Source organism: Peromyscus leucopus, chromosome X (genome assembly GCF_004664715.2).
Source record: "Peromyscus leucopus breed LL Stock chromosome X, UCI_PerLeu_2.1, whole genome shotgun sequence".
NCBI classification, from domain to species: domain Eukaryota; kingdom Metazoa; phylum Chordata; class Mammalia; order Rodentia; family Cricetidae; genus Peromyscus; species Peromyscus leucopus.
The window spans coordinates 104,742,010-104,755,746 of NC_051083.1; the positions used below are offsets into that span (position 1 = coordinate 104,742,010).

The 13,737-nt window shown below is 44.4% G+C and overlaps 1 protein-coding gene across 1 annotated transcript; it reads right to left on the bottom strand.

Annotated features, from left to right (window-relative positions):
- Positions 1-7,240: 7,240 nt before the first annotated feature.
- LOC114687421 (rhox homeobox family member 1-like) lies at positions 7,241-12,747 on the bottom strand. Its single transcript, XM_028862082.2, has 3 exons — positions 12,347-12,747; positions 11,719-11,764; positions 7,241-7,360 (listed from the first exon to the last, which is right to left on the bottom strand). The coding sequence occupies exons 1-3, from the start codon at positions 12,742-12,744 to the stop codon at positions 7,265-7,267; spliced, it is 540 nt and encodes a 179-aa protein (XP_028717915.1). The 5' UTR covers positions 12,745-12,747; the 3' UTR covers positions 7,241-7,264.
- Positions 12,748-13,737: the final 990 nt, after the last annotated feature.

Here is a 13,737-nt window from a genome sequence, read left to right on the forward strand (position 1 = left end):
AACCCTCTTGAATCACAGATATATATATATATATATATATATATATATATATATATATATATATATCCATGGACTAATTCCAAAAGGTCCAATTGTTCAAGCTCATTGTAAATCAAATAATGACACATCAAATTTACAATTGTAGTTCTACTAGAGATCCATTAAGGTATATTTAAATAGAGGTAAACACTTAATGCATGGTGTTAAAACTGAGCCTCAGTGTATACCCAGGCTGACCTTGTATGCTAGACTGTCTGCCTCAGGCTCCCAAATGCTGGCACCACAGGCATGTGCCACCACAGATACAGGTTCCTGTTTGATGTGTATTCTCCATACATTATTAGAGACATATTTATGCTAAAAAGAATTATGTGAGGGATTGGAGAGATGGCTCAGGGTAAAGAGTACTGGCTGTTCAAGAAGAACTGGGTTCATCATTCACATGGTGGCTCACATGTATCTGTAAAAGAACTTTCAGAAGGATACACCACCATCTTCTGACTTCCATAGGTACCAGGCACACACATGGTATGCACATATGCCTGCAGGCAAAAAACTGATACACATAAAATACAATAAATGTGAAAATGAAATTCAAAAGAATTTCTTATTTGTAGCTAAAATTTACCTTACTATCTAGCACATCCTTGCAATGACTTGTTCCTTCCCACACTCCAACATTTCAGGAATGAAAAACTGCATTTTCCTGTCCACTAGAAGTTTTTTTTATTTATCTTTTATTTTTTTTTATTTTACAACACCATTCAGTTCCACATAATAGCCACAGATTCTCCTGTTCTCCCCCTCTTGTCCCCTCCCCCTCCCCCAGCCCACCCCCGTTCCCACCTCCTCCAGATCAAGGTCTCCCCGAGGACCGGGATCGACCTGATAGACTCAGTCCAGGCAGGTCCAGTCCCCTCCTCCCAGACCGAGCCAAGCGTCCCTGCATAAGTCCCAGGATTCAAACAGCCAACTCATCCACTGAGCCCAGGACCCGGCACCACCGCACAGCTGCCTCCCAAACAGATCAAACCAAATGGTTGTCTCACCCATTCAGAGGGCCTGATCCAGTTGGGGCCCCTCAGCCTTTGGTTCATAGTTCATGTGCTTCCATTCATTTGGTTATTTGTCCCTGTACTTTATCCAACCTTGGCTTCAACAATTCTCGCTCATATAAACCCTCTCTTTCTCACTAATTAGACTCCCAGTGCTCCAACAGGGGCCCAGCTGTGGATGTCTGCATCCAGATTCCTCAGTCCTTGGATGGGGTTTATGTCACAACTATCAGGGTGTTTGGCCATCCCATCACCAGAGTAGGTCAGTCCCGGCCGTCTCTCGACCATTGCCAGCAGTCTTTTGTGGGGTATCTTTGTGGATCTCCGTGGGCCTCCCTAGCTCTCTGCTTCCTCCCCTTCTCAAGTGGTCTTCATTTACCATGGTCTCCTATTCCTTGTTCTCCCTCTCTTTTCTTGATCCAGCTAGGCTCTCCCACTCTCTTTCCCTCGACCCTCGCCCTTCATTGCTCCCACTCATGACCTGGCTGTTCATGTTGATCTCATCCATTTCTCCATGTCTTTTTTGGGGTCCCGTTTTCCAGGTAGCCTCACTGGTGATGTGAGTAGCAGTCCAGTCATCCTTGTTCCACATCAAGTATCCTCCTATGAGTGAGTACATACCATGTTTGTTTTTCTGAGTCTGGGTTACCTCACTCAGGATGATTTTTTCTAGATCCATCCATTTGCCTGCAAACCGCATGATGTCATTGTTTTTCTCTGCTGAGTAGTATTCCATTGTGCCACTAAATAAAATCAAGGAGGAAAGAACAAATGCATCACCATCATACTGGGAAGAAATGACCAGGGTGGAGGTGACATACCTCCCCACAGCCATCTCTGTGAAATTTGCAGCCAGAGGGGAAGCAGGATGCATGCCTACAGAGAGGGTACTGGGTCATATAGAAGCGCCCCTCATCATTGAAACTTCTGGTCAGATTTTAACTGAGGAAGATTTGATAATGGGATACAGGAGGGAGAGCAGAACGGGACAAACAAGTATTTAATCACAGGAGACATCGCTGCCATGAGATGCTGATGGTTGCTCTGGGCATCCCTGACTTCACCAGCCAGTTACCTTATGAGATGGTTTTCTTGAGGTGCGCTCAGGCAACCTGCATGTGTTGTGTGACAGGATTTTTCCTGAGGTGACAAAACACACTCAGCTACTAACTCCAGACAGGGAGCCCATGATAGACCAAAGTGCAGATACCACCAAAGTCCAACTTGGTGGACGAATGGGTTTTACTGGGGTTACTTAGAGGATATGGGGGGGGGTTACAGGAGCAGAAATCACTCAGACAGGTGCATCACCAATGCTGGGATCAGAAAACCTGGGAAAATGCAGTACACTGAACAATTCAACAGGTTGGAAAGTGTCCTTTCGAGGTGCCTCAGCTGGATAAAACCTCTTCTAGGCTGCTTAGCTGGCTTCTGCTTCTTCTAGGCAGCTGGTCTTGTCTTAGTCTTGTCTGCTTCTTTTGACCTCTAAGAGTGTTCCTAGTAGCTCAGCTTTTCTTCCTCTGAGAGGGACTCTCAGCTTTCATTGTTGACTCTGGCAGGAAGAGGCCTACTGAACCTGGTCAGTTTCAGGGAGTTCTTAGAGTTATTTGGAGTTATCTCTCTGGTTAAGGAGGTCCCAAGCTTGCATGGTGCAATGTTTCCATCTCAGAGGAAACTGTTACACAACAATGGGCCATCAGCATGGGCCAGAAAGAAGGTTCAGGCCAGCAGTGCCCTGAATCCACAGTGTCACTGTTAGACCTCCTGTCTTGGATCCCTGTGTTAGTGGTGTTCAATGGTCAGGGTTTAGAGATCACACCTGGGTGAATAGAGGAAAGACTTCATCTCAGCAGATCTATGAGAGTCACAGCCATGAGGCCCAGCATGTAGGGGAGGATAATGAGGCACTACCTGAAGCTGCTGTGAGTTACAGAGATGCAACTGGAAGGAACAGAACTTGCTGGAAATCTGATCTCTCTAATCCAGCCTTCCTAGTCCTTGGCTGCTGTGTGGATCTTGACAAATCTGGGGAAGGAAGGCAGATGCTTTTCCCCTGGAATTCAGAAAAATAGATACTCTTAGTTGACATCTTCTTTTAATGTCTGAAACGTGTGCTTGTCCAATGACAATATTTCAACTTTCTCCATGGGAATTGACATTAAATGCAAACTAGGCAAACTTTGTCATGCAGCCCATGAATTACAGTATGTAGTGGAACTATTACTCATTATTATTATTATTATTATTACTTCAATTAATTTATTGGGGTGACCCTTCCCAGTGTGGAGATGAGAGGACGACTCGCAGGGTCTGATTCTCTCCTTCCACCATGTAAATCCCGTGGATGAACTTCAGGTCTGCTGACTTGGTGACAAGCACTTTACCTTCTGTGATGTTATGCTTTAGTTGTCAACTTGACATGACTTACAATCACTTGAGAAGAGAGTCCCAATGATAAATTATCTGCTTTGGTTGACCTGTGGGATATTGTCTCAAGTGAGCTGTTATAGGAAGATCTAGCCCACTTTTGGGGGGCACCATTCCCTAGCCAGGGGATCTTGAACTGCATACAAATAGATACATTTCCATGAGTGAAAACAAGCAGGTAAGCAGGAATGCATTCACTTCTGTCTACTACGAACTGTGAAAGTAATGTGTGCAGCTATTTTAAGTTCCTTACTCTAATGGTCTATCACGTGGAATTGTGAGCTACAATAACCCCTTTCTCCCATGAGTTACTGAAAGGGAAAAATCAGTAGCCCTCTTAAGAGATGCTCCCTCCCTACCTCATCTAAAGGTATTTGCTGACCACAGTTTTATAGCTGACCAGAAATTAAACTCATTGGAAAATAGGGCTAAAATAATAAATATGAAATGTATATATCCTGTGCTCAGCAAACACAGGATATAGGGAGTACAAAATTTATGTCTCTGTAGATACCCTGCATCCTGTTAGCCATTAGTAGCCTCACGCTTATAGTTCAGCCAATAACTTCAAAGAACTACCTCACCCTGAGCCCCCTTGTGAAATCCCGAGATATGTAACCCTCTGCACATAAACTTTTCCTATATAAACTCCTTGAAGTGAGTGCTCGGGGCTCTCCTCCTTCATCTGCTGTGTTGAGTGTTGGACATGGATCAAGCCCAGGCTTGTTTGCTGTTAACAAACGCCTGTGTGTTTGCATTGGATATTGGCTCTGTGGTGGTCTTGCTTGGGGTTCTTGTGACATGGGTACAATGTTACTTTTTGTCAGGGTATTTTGTCACAGCAACAGAAATGAAACACCTGCTGAACTTTCTCACCAGCCATGTTCCTATTCAGATACATACATCAAAAACGCCTTGCACTAGGCATATGCTGATGGTGGCAGGAACACGAAGGATCCTGGGACACAAAGATTCATGGCTGAAGATCTGTTGTCTGGAACTCTCAATCTGGACTTTCTTTTTGAAATCTTATTTTTAATTATGTGCACGAATCTGTGCATGTATGCATACAGGTGCGTGTATAGGCCAGAGGAGGGTGTCATATCCCCTGAAGATGGAGTTACAGGAGGATATGAGCCAACACAGGTGCTGGAAATGAACCATAAAGAGTATGACTGGGGGGCTGGAGAGATAGCTCAGAGGTTAAGAGCACCTACTGTTCTTCCAGAGGTCCTGAGTTCAATTCCCAGCACCCACATGGTGGCTCACAACCATCTGTAATGAGATCTGGCACCCTCTTCTGTGTACATAATAAATAAATAAATCTTAAAAAAAAAAAAAAGAGTATGACTGGGTCCGTGATTGCTGTGCCAGCTCTCTATGCCCTTATTCTGGATTTGCCCCAAGAGATGTGTGTCAGTTTCGAATGTTTTGTCGTGAGGTCATGGGAATGGCAGTCGCTGGATAAGGACCACAGATCACAATGAGGTCACCTTCCCATTTGTATATTGACTACATATACTTTCCCCTCTCCTGGTATGTGGAGCTGTGGGTGCTCACTCTGGTCCCACACCAGAAGCTGTTTTTAGCAATGGGCCCCTTCCTCATTGTTCACTGATCTCTATGGAGAGAAGCTTTCTCTGCATTTATTGGGCCCTGATCCACCAGGCTCACTTTGTGTGGCCAGTCACTCTCTAGTTCTCAGGACTCTACTAAGAAGCTGTTTGCATTCTGTGGTAGTAGACCCCAGGGAGTCTTTCTCACTGTCTCCACCTCACACACCCCACCTCTGCCTGCATAGGCATCTGTCTACTGTTCCCCTTCCTTCTAGGTCCTGCTCATGTCCCTAAATCCAGCATCCACCCTGGTGCTTACAACTCCAGCATCATTGTTCCCAGTCCTGCTTTGTGTAGAAGGATGTTGTCTTGGTCAGGGTTTCTGTTGCTGTGACAAACACCACGAGCAAAAGGCAACCTGGGAAGGAAAGGGATTATTTGGCTTACACTTCAACATTGTTGTTCATCACTGAAGGAAATTAGGACAAGAACTCAAACAGGGCAGGATCCTGGAGACAAGAGCTGATGTAGAGGCCATGGATGGGTGCTGATTACTGCCTTACTCCCAATGGCTTGCTTAGCCTGTTTTCTTTCTTTCTTTGTTTTTTGTTGTTTTTCAAGACAGGATTTCTCTGTGTAGTTTTGGTGCCTGTCCTGGATCTTGTTCTGTAGATCAGGCTGGCCTCAAACACACAGAGATCCACTGGCTCTGCCTCCCAAGTGCTAGCATTAAAGGCATGCACCACTACTGCCTGGCCTGCTTTCTTATAGAACCCAAGAACACCATCTCAGGGATGGTACCACTCACCATGGGCTGGGCCCTTGCTCACTGATCACTAATTGAGAAAACGCCTTTCAGTTGGATCTCAACTGGGGCTCACTCCTCTCTGGTGACTCTAGCTTGTGTCAAATTGACACAGAAAACCAGCCAGTAAACATGTTATCTGGCCTCTACACACCCGGCTGTGTGGATCCCTGTGTTTCATCTTTCCTCAATGCCTCTACCATCCACAAACTTCCATAAATACAAGGATGTACTACTTTATCTACCTCTCCACTGTCACACCAGACTTCTAGATGTGTGTCCACTGAGTACACAGCCCTGTTTACCCATCTTCTCTATTCCATATTCCATATTCCCCCTTACCTGTACTCAGTTTCCAAAGAGGCCTTGGACACATGCTGCTGCACCCCTCTTTTTTAGAGTCTGCCACAGCTCACAAGTGGTCACAGCATCAAAATCAGCTCATGTCGTGGCCCCATTCTTACAGGATCATAAGCTCTACTCCCATGCCATAAACCACCATATTAATGCCCTATACCGCCATACTAATGCCCCTTTGATGTGTCCTCCCTGCTGGAACTCAGGCATAAGGCTCTGTATACATTTCCCACACTGCCTCTGCTCCAATTACCCTTGGGCTAACACAGACATTTTTTCCCTGCATGTCCCATACTCTGTATCCAATGTCTCCCCCTAACCTGGGCTGGTGCATCTACTGAGAAATCTTTGCCTCTCTGGTCTGACCTGAGAGGAATGGATCAATATGCATCTTGTGCATAGAGGTGGGAGAAGAGAGGAAACTTCCTTCTAGTCATCATGGGATGGGCTCTTGTGATTCCTTTGAAACAGTAGGACCTGAGGCAGAAGGACTCCTAGTACCATGACTGAGCCATTGAAAGGACGAATAGTGAACAGACCTGGTGGCAGTCTGGGTCATTGCTCACAATCCTTTTCCCATGAATGCTCAGAATGTCCTCTTTGTATATTTGGTGCACATAAGAGTGGACTCCTAAGTATTGGTGGAACTCAGCTCTCTTTGTGAACAGTCTTCTCACTGGCAACTTGCCCTGTTCCTGTTTTTATGTATTTGCTCATATACACAGGGTCAACGATTAAGGTGAGGATAGCACAATGTGACAACAGAGAAGACTATGTGTCTGAGTGAGGATCTCTGTGGCTCCTGAGAAACTTGTGATTTGTGGAGTAATAAAGATGACTCAGGGTTTGTCACCTCTCTTTGTCCTTCAAACATGATATTTTATCAATAATTGACACCCACAACTTAATGCTACCCCAAAAAAGACATGAAATATATAGAATACACATCTCTTTGTTGATGAAAGAATAAGGTTTCACAGCCATTATGAGGACTCATCAGTGACACCAGAATATCTTCATCCAGTGCTGGGACAAGATGATGCTTCAGGATTCCTCCAAAAGCTTTACTGCAAGGTGTTTGGCCTCTCAGCAGATTCACACTTCAGCATTTGAGACTGCTGAGTTTTCCTGTACTTGGCTCTTCTTCTCTTAAACCACCTCTGCAATAACATGGTGAAAGAGATAGCTTTAGTATATTCAACAGTCAATATCACAACTGGAAAAAAAACTCTGTGTAACTGTACATGGCAGTGAGGCTTTAGACTTATCAGAACAATCTCATACATATGGATTTTTTTCTTTAAAATTATTTTATAGACTATATTTGATTGTTTCCCCTCCTGAACACTTCTCACATTCTCCATACCTCCTTATCCACCCAACTTCATTCTCTCTCTCTCTCTCTCTCTCTCTCTCTCTCTCTCTCTCTCTCTCCAAAAATAAGATAATGACAAAAAATCAAAACATAAGATAATGACAAAAAAACAAAACAAACTAAAAGATGACAGAAAAACAAACAAAAGAAACAGAAATCCTGCAGAAAACATGACGTCAACCAGAACTATTCCTGGGTATGGGGCCTGCCCCAAAATATGATTGCTATACCCAGTGACACTCCATGCAGAAAACTCATGTTCCCTTTACAATCAGGTATCAACTGCAAGGAGCTGCTTGGTTAGGGGTGGAACTTTGTGTCCACTTCCCCTTCTCAGTGCTAGAATTTTGTCTGGTTTGTACACTTACAGGTCTTGTGCCTGAAAGTGAGAGACTTTGTGCCAGGGCAAGACAACAAAAAGGTTCCTCCATTTTATATTCTTGCTGAGGCCATTTCAGATTTAACTGGAATTTGATCTCCTTGTTGGAAAAACCAGGAAAAACTATCCAAATCTATTATTCTGGGGACCAGAGGTCAATATGTCCTAGCTACCTAATCTTAGCTTCTGTTAAACTACCTGCTTGTACAGAACACTCTCTCCAGCTAACCATTTAATTTGTCTTCTAATAAAACTGCTTGTTTCAAAGTACTTACTCTGCAATCCCCCCTGCTGCTGCTGAGTGTGATGCCAGGACGTTTTCTGTCTTTAAAAACTCAATACTCTCAATACTCTCGAGGCTACACCTAGGTCCCTGAATAGCTTGGATGTGATCCCATCCAGATGGAATAAATACTTTTAATTGGCTATAAATTGTTTGAGTGGCCAACTCTGGTGGGCTATGGGTAAAATTTTGAAGGTCTCTCTGAGATACCAGAGATTGGACCCAGATACTTAGGCTCTTGGGATCCCCAGGAACAGTGAAGAGTGCACCAGCTGGAGAGGACTCTTAGGGGATGTGCTCAGCCTGAGATGGTCCAGGATCCTAAGAAAATCATCTCTGTGCCATTGCTGCTGAGCACTATGGAGGCACCCAGTATTGGTCACCACCCAAAAGAGAAACAAACAAAAAAAGGTAAAACAAAAGTCATCCGGTCTGAACACCTCCAGAGGTAAGTTTGGTCTGTAAGGGGTACCATATGGTTAGGACACAAGAGGAGAGGTCACACTTGACTATAGATCCTGTGTCTAGGATATGTGAGATGTCACTGGATTGTTGGTCTGCAGGTGTATGAACGTGTGGCGGCCACTCCTATTTGTCATTTGTCTTTTGTATGTGTCTCTCAGTGCGACTGTGTCTCCCTGCATGTTTCTGTCAGTTCTGTTGGCTGAAGGAACAGATTGAAAAGGAAAGGGAGAATAAGCCATCTAAGACCACAACTAGAGCTGCCCCTAGGCAGTGCACAATTTCCTGCAAGCTCATGGGCAATGCCAGGCAGCACCGTGGTGCCCGTTTCTGGCAGCAGCTGTGGCTGTGCCTCGTGGCAGCTGGCTCCACTACTTCTATGACTACCTGGGTGCTTCCAAGCCTCATCTGTAATCACCAGTTCCCATGTAATAACCAATGGCTTCCTCTGGTGCAAGACCCTTATCCTTGGCTTAAGACCTGTGTCTTCTCCTTGGAAACCAGAATCCTTTGGACCTAACCGAGTAACTCAGAGAAACCCCAAACTTCTGCCTGTTCCCTCAGTTGGGAGATGGGAATAATTCCCAGAGCCAGGTGCTGGTTGCTCAGAGGAAGGAGAAAATTGAAGGGACTCTAGCCTGCTTGAGCATGGCAAACATGGCTCTGGCAGGTCTTATCCATCTCCCCATTCCCTATGCCTTGCTAAAAACTGTTAGCTTACATTCCTAAAGCTAGCCACCAAGGTCTATTCCCTTATTTGGCAACTTCCTTCTCCTGACACTCACTACCAAGTTTTGTATCAAAGTATTGAAGTCCAGCAATCAAAATCCTCTTGTGGCTTCCCTAATTAACATGTCCAATCAAAATTAAACACCTTATCCTAATGGGAAGATCCCCCTTTTACCTTTATAACCTGCCATTTTCCTATGGCCCATGTCTGTCTCATCTCTATCCAGAGACAATCTTTTGTCATCACCCCCCACAAATACCCCCCTCTCCTTTGTTTCCTTCCCCTTCTCCCTCATCCTCTATCTCCTGTCTTTGTCTCTTATTCCCTGCCCTTTGCTCTCTGGGGCAAATAAATCTCCTTTGTGCTGAGAAGTTGGTCTTGGGGGTCTGGAACCAATACTGGCCCCTTCAGAAGTAATTTCCCAGTCCCATGTGTGGGGTGTGGTGGCACAAGGTTAATGGGTTTCAACTTAAGGAAATCACTCAGAAAGTTTACAGTCACTGACATTGAAGCCAAAGACAAAGAGGGAAAGAAACTTTCCCATGAGGTGATCACTGCCCTAGGGGAAACAGACAAGAGAGAAAATGGGAGAAACAGACCAGGAAAAGGGGTTCAGGATTTCACCAGCATCATTTGATGGGGCCCTGAGTACAGATCCATTGGAGTTTAAGGGGGAAAATATCCATAAATCCCCCTGCTCCAGTGGGTAGATGGCCTCCTCATAGCTCTGACCACTGATGAGGGATGTGGACAGCTAACAGAAGGCCATTTTGGAGGTCCTTCAAGCCCAGAGGTAGAGCGTCTAAGCCAATAAGTCTCAAATACCATGTTTAGATGTGCCACCTGTGCTCAGGTAAACTCCAAAGGGATCTGGGCTTGAGGAATTGGGCCTAGTGAACATTGGGGGTTGGACTTTACTGAAATTTAGCCTCTGAATTTGGCTATGAAAATATGTAGACACCTTCCAAGGATGCATGGAGGCATACCTCATGATTGCAGAGGACTGAGATCAGAGTCAACATCTTCCTAGATTGTTCCCCACATGATTTATGGAGGCAGGGTCTGTCCCTGAACCTAAGCTCAGCAACTAAGCTAGTCTCGATCACCCTCAGGACCCACAGTCTCTGTCTCCTGAGCCCGAGCTTATGATGCAGATGAGCTAACATGCCTGCTAAGCTTTCCTGTGGGTGCTGAGGATCCAGTTCATATGGGAAGTGTGTTATCCACTGAGCTCTCTCTGCAGCCCCAACCTGAATTTTGACTTTGTTATTTTCCCCAGATCATGTCCTCCTTATTAGATTAACTGAAATTAATTCAGTCTGACTCTTTTTTGATTAATTTTTTGTTTGTTTGTTTTTTCGAGACAGGGTTTCTCTGTGTAGTTTTGGTGCCCGTCCTGGATCTCGCTCTGTAGACCAGGCTGGCCTTGAACTCACAGAGATCCACCTGGCTCTGTCTCCCAAGTGCTGCAATTAACGGCGTGGGCCACCACCTCCCAGCTTTCTTTTTTTTTAAATTTTAGCACAAATTTCCAAAGCTGTCATCCCTAGACCTCTCCAAATGCTAATGAGACTATTTTGGCAATGTTTTAGAACTTAAACACAGCATGGGGGAACATGAAAATTCAGCCTTGCTGTTGTCTACCTCACCTTTCCACAAACTTACAAAGGTGCAGGGCCAACCATGTGGACTTTTAAAGTGTCTTCCCACATGACTCTTTGCTAAACTAAACACAGGTGAGTTACTGTGTTTCTTGAAAGAATTTCTCCCTTGTCTCAATTAACTCGTGCTTTTAAGTAAATGTATATTTGTTACAACTGAACCCCTTTTTATCCCTGCTCATTGCTACAATTAGAGGTCCCCAAGGTCATTTAGAGCCCTACTATGATCCTAGGTGTAAGTGCCCTGAAAAGACCAGAGTGTCAGTACCTCAGTATTAATCACTGCAGACTTACCAGTAAACATTTATGTCGTCCTATATGCATGGCATTATAATATTCAATGATGTCTATATATCTCATGTCCACAAACTGATTATAAGTAGTCTGCCTTTTCAGGTTTTTTTTTCAATTAAGAAATCATGCTGCCTCCAGCAATGGGAAAGGACCATAAGCTGCTGGGTGTTCATTCCCTTTTTACCTCTGGAAAACTGCAAGACTCAATGCTTGGTTGCCATTATAAAACAGACAAAGGCACCTCCCACCCATGGTCACTTTTCATAATGGCTACAAGAAAATCGACCACAGCCTGAAGCAGAGTGCCCTGCACAAAGACTTGAAATGTACTGACCCGCACTCTGGATTCTCCCAGGAACAAGCGCTTTGCAAGGGCCCTCCTGTAGAAATAAGATGGAAAAGTGGAGCTGTTAGATGAATACAGCATTTCAGCTTGGCAAGATGGAGAGACTTCTGGAGATGGGTCACATACCAACACAAAAAAAAATGTAAAGTTGGTGATCTCTAAAGTATAAAAGTGAATTTTCATTTATTTCTACTTTACTACAATAAATAAATTAATTAATAAAATAATTAATTAACATATGGGGGATATGATATAGTAGTAGTGGGATTGCCTATAAACCACCAGGTCTTGGATTCAATTCCCATTACAAAAGGTGGCGGGGGGGGGGGGGGAAGCATAAAGAAGAAGAGGAGGAAAAGAAATATAAACAAAAAGAAAACTGGATGAAGGAATTGAGAGGCACCAATCGGTTTTGGAATCAATTCATATCAACAATGCATGGAAATATTGACTCTTAACATCACAAAACATCCTTCCCATGGCCATCAATGAAAGAGGCTAAGACCCCCATGCCTTGGGGCTCAAAGCAGATAGGGGCCACAGTGTGGAGAACACACCTCCAAATGAGAAGCTGAAAGATGGGAGGTGGGATTGGCTACTGAAACAAGCCACATACCTTGTGGTCTCATCAGGGTACTTAGTTTGTTCAAAAACTTCTTCTAGTTCACTCAGCTGTCTGGGTGTGAGACCCAACTGGATCCGTGGCCTTGTGCGGCGGAACTGTGGAACCCTGGCAGCAGCCAAGTTCTCCTGCTTCTCCAACTGTGGATGTCCAGACCCTTGGTGGCTCCCATGGCTCTCATCTTTGATGTCATCACCAATGTAGTGGATCACATCATCCTTATGGTCTGCGATGCCCTGGTTCTTTAGTTTTTCTGGACCATTTAGAGAACCTTCAATGTTGCCATTTTCTGCTGCTGGAGCAGCCTCTTGTTCAGCCTCAAGGATCACCTCGATCTCATTTTCATCCAGCTTGTAGAAATTGGGGTCTACATGTTGGAATTGAAGAGCCATGGTGGACCTAAAAGGGAGTAAGTAGTGTCACCTCTACAAATGTTCTGTGGATTGAATGGTATTGCAGTGCCTGGAGTTTTTGCAAGTTTCATATCTGCCCTTTCTATCCCACAGCCCCTACAGGAGATATGTGGTCAATGGGAGTGGCTCTTGGGAGCATTAGCAGAATGTACCCTACTTGGAATCCAACCAAGCCCATCAAAACCTCGAGAAGAAGGGACTTTAGGATTAAGCAAGCTGTTGCAAGTGCACAAGCAAGGACAAGGACAAGAATTTGCATTGAGCACATGGCCCCTGAGTGAACCTCTAGAGAACTTCTAGTCTCTATATCTCACTGTGCACATTGCAGGACGTAGGAATTAAGTGCTCATGGTTATCTCAGTTTGTGTTTGTTCCAAAAATCTGTATGAACACTGAAAACACAGCCAATCACTGTTCTCCATCAGCAGCAATGGCATGTTTATGCAGCCAGGTATGTGCAACATTCTGGTGGACAAGACACTGCAAAAAAATTGATGTCATCAGTGAAAAAATTTCACATACTCCAGATTGTTGATGAGGAATCTCCATCACAGTTGTATAATGTCTTATCCAATGCTTCTTGTGTCTACAAATGCTGACACTGCACGGTTAACTGCCCTTTTTGTAGTGTCAATAAACCACTTAAGGTTAAGCATGCGTTGGAACAGTACCTGGGTTGATTAAACACCATATGTGCATTAAGGAAATGAAAATGAAAGAACGTCAGGCCCAGTTCTTTTCAAGGAGTTAATAGTCTCAAAGAAGTGTTTTCAGTGTACGGAGATGTTGGAAAATATCAAGAGGATCTCATTAAGAAAATGTTATCCTTCACCCAGCAACTGATAGAAAGAGATGCAGAGACCCACAGTCAAACATTAGGTGGACCTCAGGGAATCCTGTGGAAGAGGTAGAGAAAGGTTTATGGGAACCAAAGGGGCTGAGGAAACCACAAGAAAACCCATAGAATCAACT